General features: G+C 44.5%; 1 protein-coding gene across 5 annotated transcripts in view; it reads left to right on the forward strand.

Annotated features, from left to right (window-relative positions):
* The window catches only part of Wipi2 (WD repeat domain, phosphoinositide interacting 2), a 38,557-nt gene extending 14,944 nt beyond the window's left edge, over positions 1-23,613 (forward strand). For 2 of the 5 annotated variants that reach the window (XM_027956210.2, XM_027956212.2), the window contains 10 exons: positions 6,883-7,052; positions 7,893-7,989; positions 8,423-8,520; positions 8,941-9,033; positions 14,124-14,194; positions 16,419-16,526; positions 17,590-17,754; positions 18,534-18,641; positions 19,607-19,764; positions 20,674-23,613. In XM_027956210.2, the coding sequence (XP_027812011.2) occupies positions 6,883-7,052; positions 7,893-7,989; positions 8,423-8,520; positions 8,941-9,033; positions 14,124-14,194; positions 16,419-16,526; positions 17,590-17,754; positions 18,534-18,641; positions 19,607-19,764; positions 20,674-20,786 (1,181 nt within the window). In that variant the 3' untranslated portion in view covers positions 20,787-23,613. The remainder of the gene's footprint in view (positions 1-6,882; positions 7,053-7,892; positions 7,990-8,422; positions 8,521-8,940; positions 9,034-14,123; positions 14,195-16,418; positions 16,527-17,589; positions 17,755-18,533; positions 18,642-19,606; positions 19,765-20,673) is intronic. The other 3 variants (XM_027956211.2, XM_027956213.2, XM_027956214.2) reach the window with 2 other exon arrangements.
* Positions 23,614-24,174: the final 561 nt, after the last annotated feature.

Here is a 24,174-nt window from a genome sequence, read left to right on the forward strand (position 1 = left end):
CATGCACTCTATCAGTGAGTGCACCCCACTCCTCATTGTGATTTTACTTTGAATTTCCCTGGTGACTAACGATGTTGAACACTTGGTGTGTTTGTTGTCCATTTGCATATGTTTTTTGAAACCCCCTATTTAGATTTGGTTGTTGCTTTATTGAGTTGGGGGATAAAGATCCTTCATTCAAAATGATTTGTGACTCTTTTTTCTAGCTTAGTTTGCCTGTTTTCTTAATTTTATTGGCTTTGTAATAGATCTTTTACATTTTGATTTTTCTTTCTTTTTTTTTTTTTTTTTTTTTTTAAGGTTTTTGCTTTCTGTGTCCTATCTAGGAAACCTTTGCCTACCCTCAAGTTATGAAGCTCTTTTTTTATATGCACTTTGAAAGTTCTATAGTTGGAATTGTGCATGGAGAGTTTTCTTTTATGTTTAGGTCAGTGATCCATCTGAAATTAATTTCTGTGTGTGTCATGAGGTATAAATCAAGGTTAAATTCCTTATGGATTCCTATTGCGTCATTTGTGGAAAAGATTTTTCTTTTCTTGTGGGATCACTTGGGACCTATATTACAGTCCTGTAAGTGTGGTACTATTTGGGGGCGTTTTATTTTCTTCCATTGGTTTATTTGTTAATCTTTGTTCTTTTTCAACTTAGTCTTATGTGTTCTAGATCTAGATTATTTTGCCTTTCCATACAGAATTTTAAAGTAGCTTTCAATGTCTACAGAATGCTAAGGATGGCATTAAACACAGAAATCATTTTGAGGAGAATTGATATCTTAACAATATTGAGTTTCCAGTCCATAAGCCTGTTATATTTTCTCATCATTTAGCTCTTCGTCTTAGTAATGTATTGTACGTTTTGGTATGGAAGTATTGCATCATTTATTAAATTTATTTGTAATAATTTACAGTTAGGTAGTAGTGCAGATGCAATTTTTATTTCATTTCCAGTTGTTTAATGCTAGCTCATAAAAATATACTCTATTTTTGTTAAAAAAAAAAAATTCTTTCTCTGTGGTGCTGGGGATTAACCCAGGATCTTGTGCATGCTAAGTAAGCCCTCCCACTAAGTTACACCCCCAGATTCATTTTGTTTTTTAATTTTGCATCCTGTGATTTTGTTTATTTGATTTATTAATTTTAATGGTTGCTTTGTAGTTTCCTTTTTTTTCTTATTTTTTTTATTGGTTATTCAAAACATTACAAAGCTCTTGACATATCATATTTCATACATTCGATTCAAGTGGGTTATGAACTCCCATTTTTACCCCAAATACAGATTGCAGAATCACATCGATTACACATCCACATTGTAGTTTCCTTAAGGTTGTACCCCTACCCCCGACCACACACACCCCCATCCCCTTTCTCTACTATCTCCCTTGGATTTTCATGAGATTCCTCCACTTTTCTTTTCCTTTTTCCTCTCTAGCTCCATATAAGGGTCTTAACTTAATTCACTTAACATAATATTCTCAAATTCCATCCATTTTCCTGCAAATGACATAATTTTATTCTTTTTTATGACTGAATAAAACTCCATTGTGTTTATGTACCATGTTTTCTTTATTCATTCATCCACTGATGGACACCTATACTAGTTCCATAATTTGGCTATTGAGAATTGTGCTGCTATAAACATGGTATAGCATGTATCACTATAGTATGATGACTTAATTCTTCAGGATAAATGCTGTAAAGGTGTTCAGCTGGGCCATAGAGTGGTTCCTAGCCTTTTTTGAGGAAAGGAACCTCCATACTGATTTCCACAGTAGTTGTAATAATTTACAGTCACACAAACAGTTAAAAGAGTTCCTTTTTCTCCACATCCTCTCCAGCATTTATTATTTTTTATATTTTTGATGACTGTCATTCTGCTTGGAGTGAGACAAAATCTTAGTGTAGTTTTGATTTGCATTTCTCTAATGGCTAAAGATGTTGAACATTTTTTCATATAATTGTTGGCCATTAGTATTTCTTCTTTTGAGAAGAATCTGGTTGGTTCATTTGCCCATTTAGTTATCAGATTTTTGGGGGTTTTGGTGTTGTTTTTTGTTTTCTGGTGCTAGGGATTAATCTCAGGGGCACTCAACCACTGAGCCACACCCCCAGCCCTGTTTTGTATTTTATTTAGAGACAAGGTCTCACTGAGTTGCTTAGTGCCTCACCATTGCTGACGCTGACTTTGAACTTGCCATCCTTGCACCATTGCGCCCAGCTAAGTTTTTTGAGTTCTCTATGTATTCTGGATATTATCCTGTCAGAAGATCAACAAAGATTTTTCTCCCATTCTGTAGGTTCTCTTTTCACTTTTGCATTGCTGGGGAATTGGACCCAGGGCCTCACAAATCTTAGGTGTACAAAAGCTTTTTAACTTAATGCCATTTCATTTATTAACTTCTGGTAATATTTCTTTGGCTTTAGGGGTCCTATTGAGAAAGTCTTTGCCTGTGCTTATGTTTTGGAGTATTGTGGTATCTTCCGTTTTTTTGGTAGTGGATATTGAACTCAGGGGCACTTGACCCCTGAGCCACATCCCCAACCCTGTTTTGTATTTTATTTAGAGACAGGGCATCACTGAGTTGCTTAGTGCCTCAGCCTCCTGAGCTTCTGGGATTACAGGTGTGCACCACACACCCAGTATCTTCCTTTTGATCCACACACCCAGTATCTTCCTTTTGATCCACACACCCAGTATCTTCCTTTTGATCCACACACCCAGTATCTTCCTTTTGATCCGTGTACCTTTTTATTCTTGTTGTCCTATTGCAATGTGCAAGACTCCCAGTAGAAAGCAAGGAGAGGGCATCCTGCCTTATACCCGGTCTCACAGAAAAGAATTCAGTGTTTTTACCATTAATCATAACATTAGTGTTTCTTTCTATTCTTAGAGTTTTACTGTGAGTGAGCAATTGAATTTTGTCCCACTTCTGCTGCATCTGTTGAGTTGATATGATTTTTCTCTGGATGATTGGATTTTAATTTATTACTACAACCTCAAGTGGACACTTGCCCATGCCTGCTGGTGGCCCTGGGTTGTTCTGATAACTATCTGCTACTCCCCGCTGAGGTGATCATCTCAGGCCACCTTTACTTGGAAAACCTCCCACCTTTGTGTCCTCAGAGCCAGTAAAAATACATGATCCAGAGAGGAGCTAGTGCTTCCGCAGAGAGTCCCTTCTCCTTTCTTCTCCAGGTGACCACCCACCTATATCTGGTCCCATCTCCTCTCCTTCCCTCTGTTCAGCTGTGAAAAGGGGATTCCCATTGTATTAAAACCAATCCTTCTGCTAGATCCCTTCACCTTCCAGTTTATTCAGAGATTTGGTCCCTCCGTTACCTTGTTTTTACTGCAGCGTCTATCAGTGTGTTCAGTAGCTCCTCTAGACAAACTTCCCTTGACCATACCTGTCCCTCCATTCCCTCCCCACATTTCTGCTTCTGCACAGCATAACTTCTCCAGGGGCTGCCTGTGCTCTTTTTCCATTTTTGCACTGCTGTCATTTCAGCTTTCATGGGCACATGCCCATCAGAGGACTCGGGTTTTTCACCACTTTGTCTTTGAGAGTGACTGAAAAGCCCCATGAGTTTGGCTTACAAACAAACTTTAGCAAGAGGCAGGATCACAAATACAGAATCTGAATTGTGAGGATCATCTGAATTTGGAACTGAGCTCTTTCTCTCCTGATATAATTTAAGGGGCTAGTGAATTTAAATAAAATTTACTCTTAATTAAAAACCAGGGTTTGGGCTGGGGATTTGGCTTAAGCGGTAGCACGCTCGCCTGGCATGCGCGCGGCCCAGGTTCGATCCTCAGCACCACATACAAACAAAGATGTTATGTCTGCCGAAAACTAAAAAATAAATATTAAAAAATTCTCTCTCTCTCTGTCTCTCTCTTAAAAAAAAGGGGGGGGGGAAGCTTTATTAAAAAAAAAAAAAAAAAAAAAAACAGGGTTTATATAGAACAGGGTAGGGTTTCCTATAATCTGTCCTAGTCCTAGCATTCATAAAGCTGGAAGTCTGACTGTTAGTTCACCATTGAGGAAATTGATTCCTGGCCTCACAGCTGGTTACAGTGGAGCCAAAAGCAAGAATCTAATTTTTACACTGATTTTCCTGAGCCTCCTCCCCAGGTCACTGTTGAATCCCCAGTATCTACCAAGACATCCAGCAGTGGCACTTGGCCTCTAAAATTTTTTTTTTTTTAAGTTTTAGTTTTAGGTTGGCACAATGTCTTTATTTTATATTTATGTGGTGCTGAGGATTGAACCCAGGGCCTCACAATGTTAGGCAAGCGCTCCGCCATGGAGCCCTAGTCCAGCCACGTGGCCAGTACAAATACTAGAGTGAAAGCAGCTAACATCACCAAAAGCAGTTTTGCTAATTAAATGCCACAGATTAGCCCATTTTTAGAGGTGATGCAGTTTAGGGATTTTTTTAAATGTTTATTTTTTTAGTTGTAGTAGGACACAATACCTTTATTTATTTTTATGTGGTGCTGAGGATCAAACCCAGGGTCCTGCATGTGCTAGGCGAGCTCTCTACCACTGAGCCCCAGCCTCAAGCCCCTAAGAGATTGTTTTTCAAAATGCTTTGAAGAGTTTGAAAATAGCCACAGTCAGTCCCAAGGTCCACTTTCTGCCATTCACCCAGTATCTAAGGAGCTGCTTCACTGCATTGGACAATGTTAGACCTGCACTCAGCCAGTCCTCTGGTCCTTACCTGTCGGCCCAGCCGGGAGCTCTGTTCCTTAATGCTCTTAGGACTGGTAAACACTGGAAGCAAGGTCATGGACATAGTTGAGTGTAGCCAACCTGTGAAACTCCAAAGAGAGTAAGCTATAAGAAGGGGGAGTCCAAAAGGGATGGCTGGTAGCAATGGAGGCCCTCAGCCCAGCCCATGCCGCTGCTGCCTTAGAGCAAATGCAAAGGTTGTGGCCTGCTGGGGCCGCCCCTGGAGACCTGTCTTCCTGACCCTCCTAATACCTTACCTTCCCAGCAACTTATTGTCATGACTAGCATCCCTGCTGGTTTCCTGAGGGAGAGAAGAGGCCAGTCACCAAACCTGAGCCTCTGGTCCTCAGAGATTCTTTGTGCTGCAGATAATTGGCATCTGCATCTGTCTCTTCTGAGTTTGTCTGGTCTAGTGGCTGGATGCTGCTGTACATCAGGCCCTTGGGAAGATCCAGCCTCCAGGAGCCAGCAGGGTCGCGTCTGCTCTGCCCTTCCTTGCAAGTCAGATCCTGGCAGAGTTGGCACCTTCTGTGGCTGCAGCCAGGCAGAGACGTCATAGGCTGTACCTCTGCACCCCAGATTCATAGCTCTGGGCTCTCCCCAGTGGTGGCAGTCCTTTGGGTTTGATCTTAGGAAGAAAGGTTTTCTTACTGCTGTAGGAAAGAAGTAAATATGTTCTGTATGTCAGCTGGCTAGGTAAAAGCAACCATGAATCAACTATTAAAGAGCTCAGAATTGTGTACTTGAATTTACTGCCCATTTATTCTGAGTAATGGCAAACCCTTAATTTTTGTTGTTGTTTTTACAAATATGTGCTATGCCACTTTGGATATGTCTGGCTCTTTAGCTAACATCCAGTATGTTAGTGCCTAAGCTAGTGCTCAGCACATTTGACTGTTAAATTCATGTTGAAATGATTGATATTATGTGCTTTCTTAGAAATATTAATGTTCGGGCTGGGGATGTGGCTCAAGCAGTAGTGCACTCGCCTGTCATGCTCCGGGTGCTGAGTTCGATCCCCAACACCACATAAAAAAATAAAAAATAAAGATATTGTATCCACCTAAAAAAAACAAAAACAAAACTAAAACATTTAAAAAAAGAGAGAGCGATACTAATGTTCCTTGACTTAACAACGGGATTACCTCTCCACAAAGCCAGCCTAAGTTGAAAATACCAGCCATTGAGACCACATGACTACATCTGACATACTGAACATTGAACTAAGCAACATAGCATCCTATAGGGGTGGGTTCTTTCCTCTCATGATCATAGAACTGACTAGAAGCTGCAGCTTGCTGTTGATGCTCAGCATCACAACAAAATATATTACATGTCACTAATCCAGGGAAAGATCCAAACTCAAGATTTAGAAGTGTAGGTTCTCCCAACTGCTGGTCACTTTTGCACCATTGTAAAGTTGAAAAACATAAGATAAACCATTTTAAGTTAACAGCCATCCCTAAGCCAGGCACATTGGCACATGCCTCTATTCACAGCAACTCAGGAGGCTGATTTCAGGAAGATTGCAATTTTGAGGCCAACTAATGAGACCTTGTCTCAAAATAAAAAGGGTTAGGGAGGCTGGGGTTGTGGCTCAGTGGTAGAGCGCTCGCCTAGCACGGGTGAGGCACTGGGTTTGACCCTCAGCACCACATAAAAATAAAGACTTGTGTCCACCTAAAACTAAAACAAAATATTTAAAAGAATTTTAAAAGTGCTAGAAATGTAGCTCTGTGGTAGCTGTACCACACCCCTGAGTTCAGTCCTCCATATGAAAAAAAGAAGAGAAAAATCCTCTATGGTTTGTGTCTTAATGAGGTGGGCCCTCTTTCAGTTGATCTTATAGTTTGGTTTTCTAAACTAACTAGTGTGTTTTTAAGTCACACCATTGACATCCAGCAACAGAATGCTTTTAAATAATTCTGTAATTTGCCTTTTGTGTGAATTTTCACATAGGGGCATGGTCCTCACATATAGTGACAGCATTTCCCTGGCTCCAGATGATCAGAACGCCACTCCACCCACCCCCACTGTCTTGTGCAGCTCTACCTCATGGGCCACTTCGCTGTGCATTTGTTTAAGAGCAGGTTTTGCCTGTTTACTTGGAGAAATATACATCTATGTGTTTGTTTCTTTCCTGATGGCAGCTGACACTGAAGATGTGTGCATCGTAGAGAGATTGTTCTCAAGCAGCCTAGTGGCCATCGTCAGTCTCAAGGCTCCCAGGAAGCTAAAGGTTTGCCACTTTAAGAAGGGGACCGAGATCTGCAACTACAGCTACTCTAACACCATCCTGGCTGTGAAGCTCAACAGGCAGGTGAGAGAGTCAGAACCGCAAGAGTGCTTCCAGCATGGCCTGGCCCGTGGCCCTCCTCCCATGTTGTATGGACGCATCTTCACTCTACCAGACGCATTGCTGTGTGCGCTCATTTCACCAGCTTTGCTCAGACTGTCCCATTTATGACATACACCCTTGTTTAGCCAGAGATGTCATAGTCTTTATTTACCTATTACCTTCTTTTGCTTTTTAAATGTTAGTTCTTAATAAAGCAGCATAGGCCATAAAATGCTTAGCATTTTTCGTTTACAGCAGCCTGTGTGCTCTGCAGGGAAAGCTGACTCAGCAGCCAGTTACAGAGTACGCTTCATAACTAGTAGCTAGATTTTGACATGTGACTGGATAAAATAATTAACTGACAAAAATTGGTTAAACTAGGAAATTATATATTATATATATAGATGTTAGATATTATATCAATATCTTGAACATTTTTTAACTGAAGACATAAAAATGTTACCTTCACCTTGAATGAAATTTATATTTTTTAAAAGTCTTTAGGCTTTTATTTTTGTCTTTCCCATGCCTCATTCAGAATTGTTTTTTTAAAGCAATGCCTTTGCCAAATCTCTCTAAAGCTCGCTTCACTTAGCTGTAGTTCATCAGTTTGTGATCCTAAACCAAATCACCTTCATTAGGATTCCCAGAAAGTTGCCTCTGGGCACCACCTGACTGGTGGTAGAAAGCCAGCTATATTCTCTGAGCTTCAGGCCTCAGTCTACATAGTGTTCTAGAAGGAACTGAGAGCATCTTAGTTGAAGAGTCAGTTAAATGGGTTCTGGGTGTTTCTTCACATTTGGTTTTCTCTGGTTTTTCTAGAGGCTCATCGTGTGCCTGGAAGAGTCTCTCTATATACACAACATTCGGGACATGAAGGTTCTGCACACTATCAGGGAGACCCCCCCAAACCCTGCAGGTAAATTGCTTTGTGAGGAGAGAATCCTATTTTTCTCATTTTGCCTTTAAAAGATAGTTTAATGTTCATGAGGCAGATTTTTTTTTTTTTTTTCTCTTTATAGGTTGCACAGATGGGACAGGTTTAAAAAGTATCCATCTTAAACCAGGCTACATTATACAGTCTTGTGACTGTATAAGCTCATTGGTTTGATTAACTTTCAATTCTGAGGTTACTGATCATTTTCAACCAATGTCCTTTAATCTGTATATAATACTGGTATCAAGATGGTGGCGTGGGGGTATAGAACTTTTAAAAGATCCATTAGGTTTATCAGAACTAATTTTTATTTCTAAAATGCCAAGTCTAATGTTAAGTAAATGCTAAATTATATCTGACAACCAAGAAGGAACTCTCAGGTTTAACCTGCATTTGTTATCTACATCACTCACAGGCTTGTGTGCACTGTCAATAAACAACGACAATTGCTACTTGGCATATCCAGGGAGTGCAACCATCGGAGAGGTTCAGGTCTTCGACACCATTAACTTGGTGAGGTTCCTTTTGTGCTTGGATAACCCTTTAAAATGTGTCTTTTCCTAAATGTGCGTGCCCTGGCATGTGCGGCCTCCTAACCCCATCAGCACAGCAGCAGTCTTCACTCTCTACCCTCGTGTTAAAGCAGGATTTATTAAACCTGCCCCTGTGCTCTCACAGGTGCTGAGCTCCTGGCAGTGTGCGTGTCTGAAGGAATGTAGGGAACTTGTGGATGAATTATTCTGTTTCGTGAAAGTCTGAGCAGTGTTTCTGTAGGTCCCATCCCCAGATAGTCAAGGGGACTTGGTATTTGTGTTGACCATAATGGTGGTTTGGTGATAGCTATTGGCATTTCTGCCTGATGGCTAAGTGATAGCACAGGGGCAGGGGCTCTTGGCACATGGCAGTCAAGTTTAATTGGTTTCCCCTTTTCAGAGAGCTGCAAATATGATCCCAGCTCATGACAGCCCTTTAGCAGCACTGGCTTTTGACGCAAGTGGAACCAAACTTGCCACGGCTTCTGAGAAGGTATGTCTGCTGCAGCAGGTAGAAAACCAGCTTGAAGGCTCAGTAGGCCTTCAGTTATTTTCACACAGCCAGTTTTCAAACATTTCTTCATATCAACCAACTCACAGAGAAACAAGGTACTAACAACCCCATAGTCAGCTGTCAGTGTGCTTCTGCGAAGTAAGTGACACACACAGTGTTAGGCAACTTTCTATCACTGTGACAAAATATCTGAGATAAATAACTTACGAAGAGGAAAGGAATTTCAGAGGTTTCAGTCTGTTCTTGGCTGAGGTGTTGGCAGAACATCATGGCAGGAAGCCTGTAACAGAACCTGTGGCAGAGAATAACTGCTCCCTTCCTGGAGGCCAGGAAGCAGAGAGAAGATGGGGCCAGGGTCACTGTGTCCCCTTTAAGATCCCCAGTGTTCTAACTTCCTCACACTAGGCCCCACCTTCTAAGGTTTCACCATCTCCCACCACCACCATTAGCTGGTGACCAAGCCTTCAACACATGGCCTTTGGAACACATTTAAGATTCAAACCTTAACCCTCTGCCACTGTCTGACAAGAGTGTTAACACATTTGTGGTAGAAAATAATGTGCCATGAAGATGCTTATCCCAGGGTCTTCAAATTAAGCAACTAATATATCCTATGATAGAGAACTTGGAAAATAATGAAAAGTATAAAAAATCAGACACAATTCTGTTATCTGGTTGATCTGAATGCATTTCAAACACTTTTAGTGGCTGTACAGTATTTGATTGTGATTTACTTAAACATCACCCTTTGGGGGACATTGTTTCTAATATGTTGCTATTATAAGTAGTAGTATATTTAAATCATGTATTTTGTATGTATATATTATATATTTACTTGTCAATGGATCTTTATGTGTTTATATGTGGTGTTGAGATCGAACCCTGTGCATCTCACATGCTAGGCAAGTGGTCTATCACTGAGCCACGACCTTAGCCTCAAGTCATGTATAATCTTTTATGCGTATTTTTGTAATATAATCCATTAGCATCTCTCTCTCTTTTTTTTAAGTTGTTGATGGACTTTTAATTTATTTATTTATATGTGGTGCTGAGAATCAAACCCAGTGCCTCACACATGCTAGGCAAGTGCTCTACCACTGAGCTACAGCCCCAGCCCCTTTTATGTGTATTTTTAATATTAAAAGATTCCAGTAATAATCACGTGCAGGGTGCACGCCTATAATACAGCAGTTTGCGAGGCTGAGGCAGGAAGATCAAAGAGTTCAAAGCCAGCCTCAGCAACGGCAAAGCGCTAAGTAACTCAGCAAGATCCTGTTTCTAATAAAATACAAAATAGGGCTGGGGTTATGGCTCAGTGGTCAAGTGCCCCTGAGTTCAATCCCCTGTACCCCCAAAAAATGATTCCAGTAATATTGCTGGGTTATAAGGATATAGACTTTTGGAGTTTGGTGGGGGGTTTGTTACTGTTTTGGGTTAACTGGGTCAGGAGGCACTGGGATTGTTTAATTTTGTTTTTTCTTTCTTTTGAGATGAATTCTCACTTTGTGGGCCAGACTAGCCTCCATCTCCTAGATTCAAGTGATTCTCCTGCCTCAGCATCTCCAGTAGCTGGGACTGTGGGATATGCCACCATTCCTGGCTGCCTTTTTTTTTTTTTTTTTAAGTGAGCATGTAATTTATTTGACTTTCAAAGTTCATTTAAGACATGTTCAATATGGATTTTACTGGGGCTTAACCCTGTTGCCTGCTGGGACTTTGCAACAGGGTCTAGTACACTTAGCACTGAATAAATACTTTATTGAATGAATACAATTCCAACCAAAATTCATTCACAGATGCTTTGTAATCAGATTCAAAGACCTGTCTCATCAGACTAATGACAAACACAGTAAAGGTAGGTAGGTTAGTTTAATAGGAATGGCTGGTTCTATACAGCACTTATGTTTTTTAGTCCACAGTTCATTACTAGATGATAGAGTGTATCTAATACATCTCTATGGAGCTGGGAAATAAATTTCTAGAAAGGATTTTACCCCATCATTTATACCCTCCCCAGTTCTACTCTAAAGAGATAAAGCCAGTGATTGCCTCACAAGAGCTCATGACTAATGTTGCTTTGTGATCAAAATCTGTATTTCCAATCCATTATGAGCTCTAAGACAAGATTCAGACATTCCTGAAGAGTGCACTTGTGAGCACATGTACTGCCTTCAAAACCATCTTGTCTCATGTCAGGCACAGTGGTGCACTCCTTTAATCACAGTGACTTGGGAGGCTGAGACAGGAGGTTCACAAGTTTGAGGCTAGCCTCAGCAACTTAGCAAGGCCTTAAGCAACTTAGGGATACCCTTTCTCAAAATAAAAAGGGCTGGGAATGTAGCTCAGTGGTAAAGCACCCCTGGGCTCAATCCCCAGTCCCCCCTCCCAAAACAAAACTGTCCTTCTCACAAGAATCAGATCAGAGACTTTCTATATTCATGTAGAAAATGTCATGAGAATTCCCTTGTCTTCAGCAGCAAAGTTTATAGCCACACCATTCCTCCAAAGCCTTTGCACAGCTGGTAGGTGGGTTAGAGTCTGTAACCAAAGATGCTTGTTGCACATCAGTCCCATGAGCCAGCAAGTCAGTAGTGATCAGAACACAGCCTGACCCAAGTAAGACTCCCCATGGTGGATCTCTTCCTGGTCCACATCACCATGCTGCAAATTAACAAACCTTAATTCAAGAGCCACCAGTCGAGTCCATTTTTGTTAATTTTATCAACATGTATGAGACCCAGTAGCCCTGGCTGCTGCAGGGGGGACAGACAAGTATGGTTAAGAAATAGCTTTATTTTGAGCAGGACTAACGACAACAGGTGTGGCCTTTCTAAAGCCCATCTGTGCATAGGTCATAGTGGCCAGCTGGGGCCTTCAGCCCCTCTAATTCCACCTCCTCATTCTCTTTCTGGTTTACCCTGCTGCCTCTTGTCCCTTTGTTGTTCCTCTTTGCCTCAATGCTTGTCCTCCTGTCTGCCTCGTAGAGATGAATTTGCTCTCCTGTCTCTCTGAGCAGCAGTTCAGAAACAAGACATTTTCTCTTCTGAATTCTTTCTCCTCAAACTTCTCATGGATTTTTTTTTTTTTTTTTTTAATTCATTACCTGTTTGATCCCCTCACTTCAGCAAGGTAAATATTTCTCATTTTATACCAAGGGCTCACAGAAGTTAAGTAATGTGTCCAGGGGTTGACCAGCTGAGCAGAGGAGAGGTTGAGCTTTTACTCCTGATTTTGCTTCTAAAATTTTTGCAAGGCTGTCCCAACATCACTGTCTCTTTCTTCTCCCTTGGGAGTGTAAAAATGAAATTGTTATCCATTGATCAGCCGGAATCTTATCATAGTTTAGAATTTCAAGACTAGTGAAAATAGAATAACACCACACACATACACACACACACACACACACACACACACACATAAATATAAAACAAAGGCTTTGTTTGTGATTAGACAGATTCCTCTTGTCTGTGGGCCAAGAACAACTAGGCCTTCCCAACCCTCCTATGTTCCAGAGACATGTGACTTAATCTTGCTTTCAAGGAACTTTCTATTTCATGGTCTCAACACCTTGTCACTATTATAACAGCCAGATATGCCATCAAAAATTAAGTGTGACCAGTGGTGTGTGCCTCCAATCCCATCCACAAAGGAGACTGAGGCAGGAGGATGATAAGTTAAAGACCAGCTCAGCAACTTAGTGAGACCCTGTCTCAAAAAAAAAGTAAAAAGGGTTCATGGGGCTGGGGTTGTAGTTCAGTGGTTCAGTGCTTGCCTCACATGTGTGAGGCACCGGGTTCAATCCTCAGCACCACATAGAAAAAAAAACGAGATATTGTGTCCATCTACAAATAAAATAAATAAATAAATGAAAGGTTTTGTGAAGTAGCTCAGTTAGTTCCTAGTACAAACATATATACACACACACCTCAAAAGTTTAGGGTGTGATGGACAAAAGGACAAAGGCTTTGCCTTTATTATTTTTGTATACGTGTGCATAAACCATTTTATCCCTCTAATTTTCAAGAATTACAAACCCAGCTGGTATCCTTGCATCTAGAGTGAATGCATATGTTAAGTAACCTTTTCTCAAATGAACCTGTTACCTGAGTGCTGATGATGGCATGGCATCCCCTTGAGTAGATGGACCAGAAGTTATGTAAACACCTGTAGATTTTTTTTTTAAACTGTTCATGAGCATGTGAGATATCCTTAACAATTATCATATTGAACAATCTGAACCTTCTAAAATTTGTCTGATATGAGATGGGAGGGTGAATAATTCTTCCTACCCCACAAATTTGAAGTGCCACCTTTGTGAAGGCTTCTGTTCTGTCCCAGCGTGTTTCTCTTTACACCATTTCATACCATCACTCTATAGCATTGGTTCAGTAGCCACCTGCTTTTTCCTCTTTCCTTGGCTCTCTTTCCACTGTTCTCACAACTATTTACATATTTCATTTTGAAGCAGAGAAATGCTGTAGCTCACCAATATTTGGGTTTTTTGTTTTGTTTTGTTTTTTTGTATTCTTGGGAAGAGTTTTAATGTAAGTCTTACCATTTTCTAAATCTGGGCTTTTCCTTTTAAGGAAATTAAATAAGGTTTCCAGCTAATGAGTTGTTTTGATCTGTAATTCAGAGTGGCAGGAAAGTTGCTCATTGGGTGCTGGACCCTCATCAGCCCTTGGATTTAAGCAGTGCTTCCCCACGTGCAAGCCCTGGCTCTAGGGTTTTATTTCTAATAGTTCAAACTTTAAATGAGTATTAATACTCCATGTTTGGCTTCAGGGTTATTAGTGTATATAATAGTAATAAAGTAGGAAATGTGTGATGAGAAATAAAACAGGAGAATTTCTGATATGCTTATAGCAGAAAATGTGACAGTGGTGTGTATAGGCCCCCTGGGAATCGGGTGCAGTGGAGAGGGCATCAAGGCTCCCTCCTGGCCCACACAGAGCTGTTGCTGAAAATGGACCACAAGGTTCACTTGTAGTCTGGTGTGTAAGAAATAGAAAAAGACTATTTTTAACCCAGCTAAAATTCTTTTTTCTGTTTTTCTTTCCCTATCCCAGGGGACCGTGATTAGGGTGTTTTCCATTCCAGAGGGACAAAAACTCTTTGAGTTCCGGAGAGGAGTTAAAAGGTAAAATATATAAATCCTCCAAGTCAACTCTGGAGGTTTCATTGGATTTCAGTTTCTATCATCATTGACCAAACAGGTGTAAACTTAAACATCAGAGAAATTCCAGTTAAATATGGAAGAATTTTCTACCCACCTGGATCAGCAGTTCAGATATGGAGGTCAGTCTCCTCGTGGACCGTAAAGAACATTATTGTGGAAGCAGACTAGGTTTCCGTGTGTCTATGATCCCACCTAATGGAGAATGAGAACCAGAGAGCCTGAGGGCTTGGAAAAACTCGCATGACCAGGAAGGGCCTGGGGCCTGTGGCCACCCATCCTGTTCCAAGGTGCCGGACAGCAGCCTCACCTACTGAGCACGTGTTCTCAGCCTTCAGAGCCCTCATGCCCAGCTCGTCTTCCCCACAGCAGGTGGCCTTGGCTCTTCTAAAACCCCTGAGTCACTGTGTTTGGAGTCCCTTGGCTGTCTCACCAGGCCATGCACTTGGTGCTCCCTCCCTGTAGCTGCTTTAGAAGCAGATGCGCCTCTCCACCTGTGGGAGCCTAGCATCCTACTCAGGTCATTTGGCCATTGCCGCAGCTGGTTTGGGCAGCATTACTTGGCCCCTGGGTCCCCACTTCTCCCTCTCTGGTGGGAATGTGGTAAATGGTATCAGCCTCCCCAGGGCTTCCCAGTAACCAGGAGCCATGTTTTCGAAGAGAGTGTTCAGTAGTTCCTGACTGCACTCCAGGCCGCATGTGTCTGGGGACCTGGGTAGTCTGCAGTCACTTCCCTCTCCTCAGAATGCCCCCACCCATGGAACAGACTCACTGTTCCCCTTTTGAAAGGCAAAGCCCAAATTCCAGTGCTAGGAACTACTTCCTTGGTTGTCTACTCCTCATTTCCCTTAGTCTTCCTCACATCACACCTTTCTAGGTGTTTCTCTGTGTGATCCTGCCTCATTTCCCTATGTCTAGTTTCTGGTGGAGCTTTTTCCCACCCATGCTATAAACCCCACCCCCTCCCTAAGCTTTGCCATCGTGTGCTGCTGAGCCCAAGTCTGGACATGGAGCCCAGCCTCTCCTGAAATGGACCTGTTTCCCCTGCACCTCAGGCAGCAGGCCAGAATGTGCCTGTCTGCTCACATTCCTCAAATTCTTTGTCATGGTAAATGGTCCAGATGATCCCCAGGGCCCAGCCAGAGACTCTTGACTTTCCTCCTCCCTCCCATCTCACGCTTCCAGACAGCTCCTGCCTATCACTCCTCCCCCTGAGTCTTTCCTTCCCCCAAATGATCCCACCCCTGGTTCACATCACCTAGACCCCATTCACTCCGGGTTTGGCTGCTGATGTGAATATAATACAGCCACCATTCACCTAAAACCTTCACTGCCCTCCTGCTCCTGGAGCATTCAGCACACTCATGGAGCCCACGGGCCTTCCAGGATCTCGCCCCCCATCCTCCCTTACCTTTCTCTCACTGTCCCTCACATTCCCCTTTTCCAGCCTTGCTGCATGTTTAGGTTCTCAGTGGAGCGAATCTCTCTCTTCCAGGGGTTGGGGGTCTTACACGTGCTGCTCCCTGTAACGGCTGACTTGTGTGAACTCTTGGATCTGAGCTGGGGTCCCCCTCCCTCAAGGTGGCCTTTCTTTGCCCCTTACATGAGCAGCTGCACTGCTGTACCTTGCCAGCCCTGTAGGTAGAGACCATTTCTGCTTTGTTCACCCCCCAGAGCTTAAGTATGATGCCAGTTACGTTGTAAGCACTCCATGAATGTGAAGAATTGTAGAAAATCCACCCCTTAAAATTATTCAGGGGTAACAGAAACTTTATTTCTAATGTTATGAGAAAATTCCTATTTTTTATTTAATGTTTTGAGATTTTATTTTATTTTATTTTTGCTGGAGTGTTAAAAATCTTAATTTTAAATTGCGTTTTCTTTTACTAACTTCAGTGTTACGGATTTATCCTAATTCAGCTAAAAATGTTTAATACAATCCTGATTCCCTTCATTGTTTGTATTCACAAAGAAGATGGACTGTTGAAGGATGTATTAAAGAATGTTTTCTTGCTGGCTACATTTTTCCTTCAAAGTTTTGAAAAATTGCTGGAGAGAAATAAAAAGGCCATCAGTGACCTCAGTGTGCCCATGATGGGGGCTTTGCTCCATCCCTCAGTTAGGAACGCCTGGAGACAACGGGCTTGCCCCCGTGTTGCCACCTCTCACGTGCTTGCTGTCTCCCCAGGTGTGTGAGCATCTGCTCGTTAGCCTTCAGCATGGACGGCATGTTCCTCTCTGCATCCAGCAACACTGAGACAGTGCACATCTTCAAACTCGAGACTGTGAAAGAAAAGTGAGTCGCATAGATAACATTTGTTTTTCTCTTCCGAGTGTTTTTTTGGGAGGGCAGTGCTGAGGATGAAACCCTGGGCTCGTGCCCGCTAAGCACACGCTCTGCCACGGACTTACACCCCCAGATCCCTCATTTGTTTTTTAAAAAATATAAAACACTCTGTCCCCACTTGTTGACTGGATGAGAGTAGCACAGAACCATCCTGCTTTTGGCAGCATCTGCCAGTCCACACCACAGCCAGCCTAAGTCCAGGCCCAGCAGTACAAAAAGTTGTCCCTGTCCCACTGATATTATTATGTGGAAAACACACAGGAGAGTGAGGTCAGACCTAGGATCCAGATGGGTGTCTCCTGATAAGTACCTGTGTCCCCTCTCTACACCCTTGTAGACAAAAGCAGCTAGAATTAGACTGCCTCTGGGATGACCACCATGTCTCTAACATACCCAGAGGTCAGGAGGAGAGGGGGTGGTTTCCATCTTTATAGCAGTTGGCTTAAATTCTGTTGATGTAGTGAATGTGCGTGAAGGGGTTTTTGTTTGTTTAGTCTACACGCCTGTAATCTGGTGACTGGGGAAGCTGAGGCAAGAGGATCACAAGTCCGAGGCCAACCTTGGCAACTTAGCAAGACCCTGTCTTAATTCCCAGCGTTGCTGGTCAATTCCAGCACTGGGGGGGATAAACCCCACTCGTGGCAGTGTTTACTGGACTATGACTGAGTCACAGGAGTATTTAAGACACCTTGAAAACACACAAGATGAACAGCAACCAAATGGGCTACAAGAAAGTGACTTGAGGTTCACACTGAAGGTTTCTGTACACTCCTGCTACAAGGATCCAGAATGGGGTCCTGATTAGATAACGTGGCTGCTCCTGCTTGACTGAGCAGCCCCTGACCCCCCCTGAGGACACTCCTCAGGGTCCCCAGGCCTGGGCCGTAGTTTGTTGTCCACAGCCCTTTTGTGAAGAGTGGAGGATTTCTCATTCTGGTTTCAGGCTGTGTGTGTGAGTGGGACATGGCCAACTCAGAACCAGCCTCACGTGTCTAGTGCTGTTTCCTTCCAGGCCTCCAGAGGAGCCCACCACCTGGACTGGCTACTTTGGGAAGGTGCTCATGGCATCCACCAGCTACCTGCCCTCTCAAGTGACAGAAATGTTCAACCAGGGCAGAGCCTTTGCCACCGTCCGCCTGCCATTCTGTGGCCATAAGAACATCTGCTCATTAGCCACGTGAGTGGGGATGGGCACTGCCTCCCTAGCCCTCTGCCTGTGTGTGCATCCCAACAGGGTGCTGTGTCCCAGTGCTCATTACTAGCTGCAGAGGTGGCGTGTGGCCCTTTGTTTGGTTTGGTTTCATCAGGAGCTGCACAGAGGGAAGAGCCACAGACTACTCTGATGCAGACACACAACTTGAATGGCTTTCTCTGAGGTTCCTGTTCCAAAAACATTTCTTCTTTTCCATCTTCGTTGAGTGTTTAGTGTTGATTACGTCATGCTGAAGGGATTTGCTGGTGCTCAGCCCTTTGGGATCATAAAAACAGCAGCGTCACAGTGGGAGGTGTCATGTGGCTTCAGAGCACAGCTTCAAGCACACTCTCCTGAGTTATGTTGGGACTGTCCACAGCATGGCTTCATGGGAAGGCTTGTTTAGAAAATTCAGCAGGAGCAGACTACAGCTCTGTGAATCTTTTAAACATTATTTTCCATCCTTGTTATCAGACTAGCATAGTCTCTAAAGCTCTCAGAAAACATCACCCTTAACAATCAGAAACCAGGGCCTGATCCTGTTCTGCTGTTTCTTGGATTCTTTACACATTCACCCTCAGGCCATGCTTGACCCTGCCATGCTGAGTCCCAGGAAGACAGCATGGTCTTGGTCCTCTTCTGCGTAGGCGCCAGCTCAAGTGCAGGAGGCTTGGTCTGTGCTATGTGGTGGGCAGGCAGCTAACTGGAGATGTGTTTTGTGAGAATCATGCTCCTAGAATTGGACTGATTTTTATTCTCACTAGAATTCAGAAGATTCCTCGGTTGTTGGTGGGAGCTTCTGACGGCTACTTGTATATGTACAACCTGGACCCCCAGGAAGGTGGCGAGTGCGCCCTGATGCGACAGCACAGGTGAGGCTGCTCCAACCTGCCACTGCCTACCTCTCCCTAGTGGCAAGTAGGTTTGTACGTTTCCTCCAGTCCAGTGGCGTGAAGCACAGATTCCAACATGTTGGGTTGTGCTGCCCGCTGAGGTGCTCCTGTTCCCGGGTTAAACTGATTTTGCTCCAGGGTAGGGAGTCATGGCTGCTGGTTGGGGCACCTCCTGCTGGGGTGCGGCTGCATTTGCTTGCAAACCGGACATCTAGGCCTCTCCTAAGGGTGTGGGGACTTTGTCTGAAAAGCAAGAAAGGCCACAACATGGGGTCCCAAATGCCAGCATCTGCTATGGGATGCCTACGTGCCCTGTCTCCATTAACTGGGAGAGAGTGCAGTTTGATTTCCTGTTTTCCTTTGGGGGAGTGTCCTAATAATGTTATTGTAACACATTTACAGACAGGTAGAAGTGGGATGTGGAGGCAGGGGGAGGTATTTAGGATTGAACCAGGGGCACTCCACTTCTGAGCTACATCCCCATCCCCCCCCCCCTTTTTTTTTTGTTTTGTTTTGTTTTGTTTTGGTTTTGGTTTTTTTTGTTTTGTTTTTTTGTTTTGTTTTGTTTATTTATTTTGAGACACGGTCTTGCTAAATTGCCCTGGCTGGCTTCAAATTTGAAATCCTCCTTCCTCAGCCTGGGATGACAGGCGTGTCCCACCGTGCCTAGCAGAAATTATTTTTTTTAACGTGAATTCTGTTGATGATCATCTGGCTTAAAAGTTAAATATGCTCGCCCCATATAAAAATCCAGTGAAACATCCACCAGCGTGGGGCGGGGGTATTCAAAATCGCCATGGCATCAGGAATGCGTGGTGCTCCATCTAGGGAGTGGCCTGCTGCCCCCTCGCTACAGGTCTGGCGCCTCAGGCCCAGCTGTGCCGTGACCGCACTCGTCCATCTTGGAAGCGTTGAGTTTGTCCTGGTCGTTCCCTTTTCTCCAGGCTGGATGGCAGCATGGAGACGACCAGCGAAATTGTAGACTCTGCCTCCCACGACTGCCCCTTAGTAACTCAGACGTATGGCGCAGCAGCCGCAAAAGGTGCCTACGTGCCCTCGTCTCCAACAAGACTTGGTAAGGGGCAGGACGCAAACCTAGAAGGTAATTTGTGCGGTGGTTCCTTGGGGGCAGGGGTTGGTTCTTGCACACTGTGCTTTCACCAGAGTTGCCCGCTTCCTGCTTGCCACCTGGAAAAGGAAGGCTTGTTTCTTGCTAGGCGAGTTTTTGTGTACTGGTGTTCCCAGGTCCTGGCAAGATTGAATTTATTTTCTTCATTTTTGCAAAGAAAATAACTAGCAGAGCCCAGGTGACTCTGGGTGCACATGTGTCGTGCCCCAGTTTGCAGCCCCTCAGGAGAGCACTGCCAGGTGTTTGTCCTGGATCCCTGTCCCACCTAAGTGATCACTTGGCAGATTTCACATGGACTCCTTTGCATCAGTGGCCTGTAAGGGCAGAGATGGGAAGGACACTGTCAGGCCATATTTAAGGCTCCCCCTGGCTGCAGCAGCTGGTCAGTCAGCACACAGACAGCTGAGGTCACTGGCAAGACCCTTTCTCTCAGTATGAGCTGACTTCCTCAAAGTCCAAGGGGACTCAAGTGGGAGACCTGGGGCTTCGTTCACACATGAGGTCGTACGTGCTCACCGTAACCCCTTGGAATGTCCTTTCAGTTACATAAAACGCTGAATGTCTCTCGGTGTTGTTTTTGAACATCTTGTGTAACCAGTGTGAGAATCATTTTTGCTCTCCATTCAGTAGAGAAAATCTGCAGCTGTTCTGGAAGCTCTCACTTTGCAGGCCTTATTTGGACATTGATGAATTTTGGAAAATAAGCAGCTTTATCTTTGAGCTGCCTAAAGCTTCAAAAAAGCAGTTAAGATTCAGAAGTTCTCGGAGTGGGCTGTACTTCAGATACATGGCAAAGTTTCCAAAGCTCAGTCTCTGGTTGGTTTCAGTGGGGTCTGTAGTTTGTCCCTACCCACTGAGTTGGACCTCCTTGTCTCTTTGCAGCCTACTCAGACGACCTAGGTGCCGTGGGTGGAGCATGTCTTGAGGACGAAGCCAGTGCTCTGCGCCTGGATGAAGACAGTGAGCATCCTCCCATGATTCTTCGGACTGACTGAACTTGACCTGTGAATTCTGACCCTAGGAGCAGAGAACACAGGCTTTACAGAGGACTTTATGCATTGCTGCTATGAACTTTGACCTGAATTGAGGGAGGATGGCAGAGACTTTTTAAAAAAACAAAGGGCGGGGTGGTTGTAGTGATAGTCTAACTCCAAACTGTTGGGAAAATACACTGTTTTCACTTCAGTGGCTTTTAATCCTGCTTATGAATTTTAGCTTTTTGGTTTCTTTTTTTTTTTTTCTTTTCTTTTCTTTTTTCTTTTTTTTGCCAAAATTAACTGTTTGGTGAAGCCCTCGAAGTCTCCTTGCTTTGCATGCATGATGTGCCAAGCCCGGCGTAGGAGAGCTAGAAGCCACTTTATAACAAACTGCAGTTGTCTGGTGTTTACTGTCTGTGCATAGCGATGGGCGTGGCAAGCGAGGAAGGCGTGACGTCTGCAGAATGGTTCTGGTTGTCAAGGCTGCTCCTGCCAAGACAGGTCCTAGTGCTGCCCACCTGGGGTCCACTGGGGTGCTGGCCAACATCAGCCTTGGACAGGAATCCTCTAGCCCTGCAGCCCCACCTAGACCATTTCCCTCCACTTTATTTTATTAATTAAATTTTTTCCAAATTGGATCATTCTGGGATTTCCTCCATGGTGGACTTTGTTTCTGACCTTGTTCTCTCTGTGAATACTGGAGGAGAGAGAGGTTCTCTCTGATGTTAAAACCTTCCTTCCTGACAGCAGGTGGACCTGACAGCATGCCTGGGCTGCCTGGAGCCACGGGAAGTGAGTTCAGATGTGTCATTAAATTCTCTCTTCTCCTCCTTTACTCCTGTCAAATAACTGTGACTTTTTTTTTTTTTTTAAGGAGAGTTTGTAGCTGCTCATGCCCAAGAAAGCACAAACATAAAATGCAGTGGGTATTTGGTTGTCCTTGTATTTGGGCTTCATTGTCAGAGGGGTCTTCCCCTCAAAGAAGTGCGTTAGAGGCAGGAGGCAGTGGCTGTGGACACTCCTTGCCCAGGATGACGTGTGCCTTTTCTGTTTCAGTCCTTCACAGCAGTCGTTCAGCAGAGTGGTAAGAGGCTGTGGTCACGAGCTGCAGCATTTGCCTAGCCTCCCTTTTCATTTTTACAGAATTAAAACAACCTCAGATACCTCAAACTCTGCATTCCAAACAGAGGCCCAGAGCAGTTAAAATTTTGAGGGCACTTAAGTGGAGTCGGCGGCACGGAATATGGTTTTAGGGCCTGTGGAGTGAGGAGCATTAAGGATGTAGGTAAAAGCACAGAAATACTGCATCACCAGCCTGTGGAGCTGCCCAGGTCTTAGGACAGCAGGGACCAGAGGCACCATCTTGAGGCGGTCGAGCCATGGTGGTGCTAGGTGAACAACGTGGCAGGAACTGCCAGCCACGTTGACCCACTCAAGGCAAGCACCCCTGGTGTTCCTGGAGTTGTTTACAGAGTGGGTAGCTCTGAGGAAATCCTAAATGCCAGTGTCCCGGAGCCAGTTCTGGCTGCAGCAGAAATCTCTGGGGGAGCTGGTTGGTCAGCCACACAGAGTGTGATTTTATTAAAAGGTGAGAGTTGGGCATGTGGTGAACTTTTCCTTAAAATCCTTGCCTGTCTATCCTGGACCCTTGACAAAATGGGACTCCCAGCTGTGCAGCCTGGTGTCATGAGTGCGTGGAAGGGCCTTAGCAGGACAGGCTTTCCCTGCACCCAGTCTCGTGGTCACCTGGAGGGTTTCTCAAGGTCTCTCCAGGACAAGCCATTGGTTCTGTCCCTTAGAGGCAGGCACACAGGCCAGGGTGAGTGCTCATGGGAAGAGATTGTCAAAGGTATGTAGGATTGATTTGGAAACCTAAGCTGGGTTTCCTGGAACCAAAAAGAACTGCCTTTTGGGCTCTATGTCACCATTATTTGGTGCCTGCTATTGACTTTTATGCTCGTAGGGATTGGGAACCTGCAGTCTGTTTTACCTGGTTTCTTTCACCTTTCTTTGGGATTGGTAGTCCTAGGAGAGGCTGGGAATGGACTTCCGTCTTGGCCTCAGTTGGCTCCACTGTTCTGGGACCCCCGACCCCCACCAGGGCTGGCAGGTGCTTTTCCTCCCAGAGCACAGAACACTTTGCCTGCCTGGGTTGGATCTGGCCTGTGCACCCCAGAGAGGGAGGACTGGGGTTCTCCAGAACAAAAAGGATTCACGTCTTCTGCTGACTGCTGGGAGAGACTTGTCTGCCCTCCGATTTTCCTTTGCCTCATTTCCATGAGCCCCTTTTTCTCCATCATGAAACGAAGTCCCCAAGTCTCTGTAGGCCTTGGGCCTGATAGAAGGGGTGGGGAGAGGAGGAAATGGGAGTGAGGAGGTCATCGGTGGAGCTCTCACGACCACACCAGGAGCCAAGCTGTGAGGGGCTCTGACCCTCAGAACACTCAGACTCAACTGGACTCCGAACCACACACAAGTGTTAATTTTTAAATATCTTCCCAAACTTCAGAAAAGATTACAGGGGTGGGTACTGGAAACAAAACCCAGAAACTTACTTCATGGATTCGCATAGATTGGGACCAAATATTTTGTATTTTCTAAAATAATGGAACCAAGAGTCGGATTGAACCTGGAGTCAGGAAGAACTGGGTTCAGTCGCAATCCTGCCACCTTCCTAGCAATGCCAGAGGCAGAGAGCGCTGAGCCCTGGGGCTGGACTGTATGTAGGAACGACCCCTACCTCACAGGGTTGTTGTGAGGTATCATGTGACTGCGTGTCCTGCAGGCGCCCAGCATGGTGCCTGGCCGATGCCTGGCGCCCAATAAATGCTCAAACTGAAACATCTTTGGAAGTGAAACGCATGTTTTTTGTTCAGCTCCACTTTCTGGCTTTTCGAGCTTCATGGGAGGAGGTGGGAAGGAGACAGTTCTTGTTGGTGACTTTGTGGGCAGCCTGGGTGCCTGCCTTCCCTGCTCCTTCAGACCAAGAATAAAGAGCAGACAGCATGGGTGGTCTGGGGGATAGTGACTTGGGAGACACCACTTAGTCTTGCAAAGCACAATTTGGGCTGGAGCTACCACCTAGAGCAGACCGGCCCTGCCCCCTAGGGCCCAGGAACTGCATGGCTGCCACTGCCTGCCAGGGAGGGGTGTTGGGGACCTCCACATCCTCATCTCCTCCCCACAGCCAGCAGTGGCCCACGTGGAAGAAGCTGAAATGCTTTTGGTCATGGCCCAACACAAGAAAATGGGACTATTGGGGATGGGAAATGTGTTCCTTACCGGTTCCCATTGCCACTCATGGTTTTCATAATGGTGTTGGCATAAAGATACGTGTTTGTTTTGTCTAGCCCCTGCCTTAACTCTTAGATCCTGCCTTCTGCATGCAGGAAAGACCAAATCACTT

This window comes from Marmota flaviventris, chromosome 19, assembly GCF_047511675.1.
Source record: "Marmota flaviventris isolate mMarFla1 chromosome 19, mMarFla1.hap1, whole genome shotgun sequence".
Classification (NCBI taxonomy): Eukaryota; Metazoa; Chordata; class Mammalia; order Rodentia; family Sciuridae; genus Marmota; species Marmota flaviventris.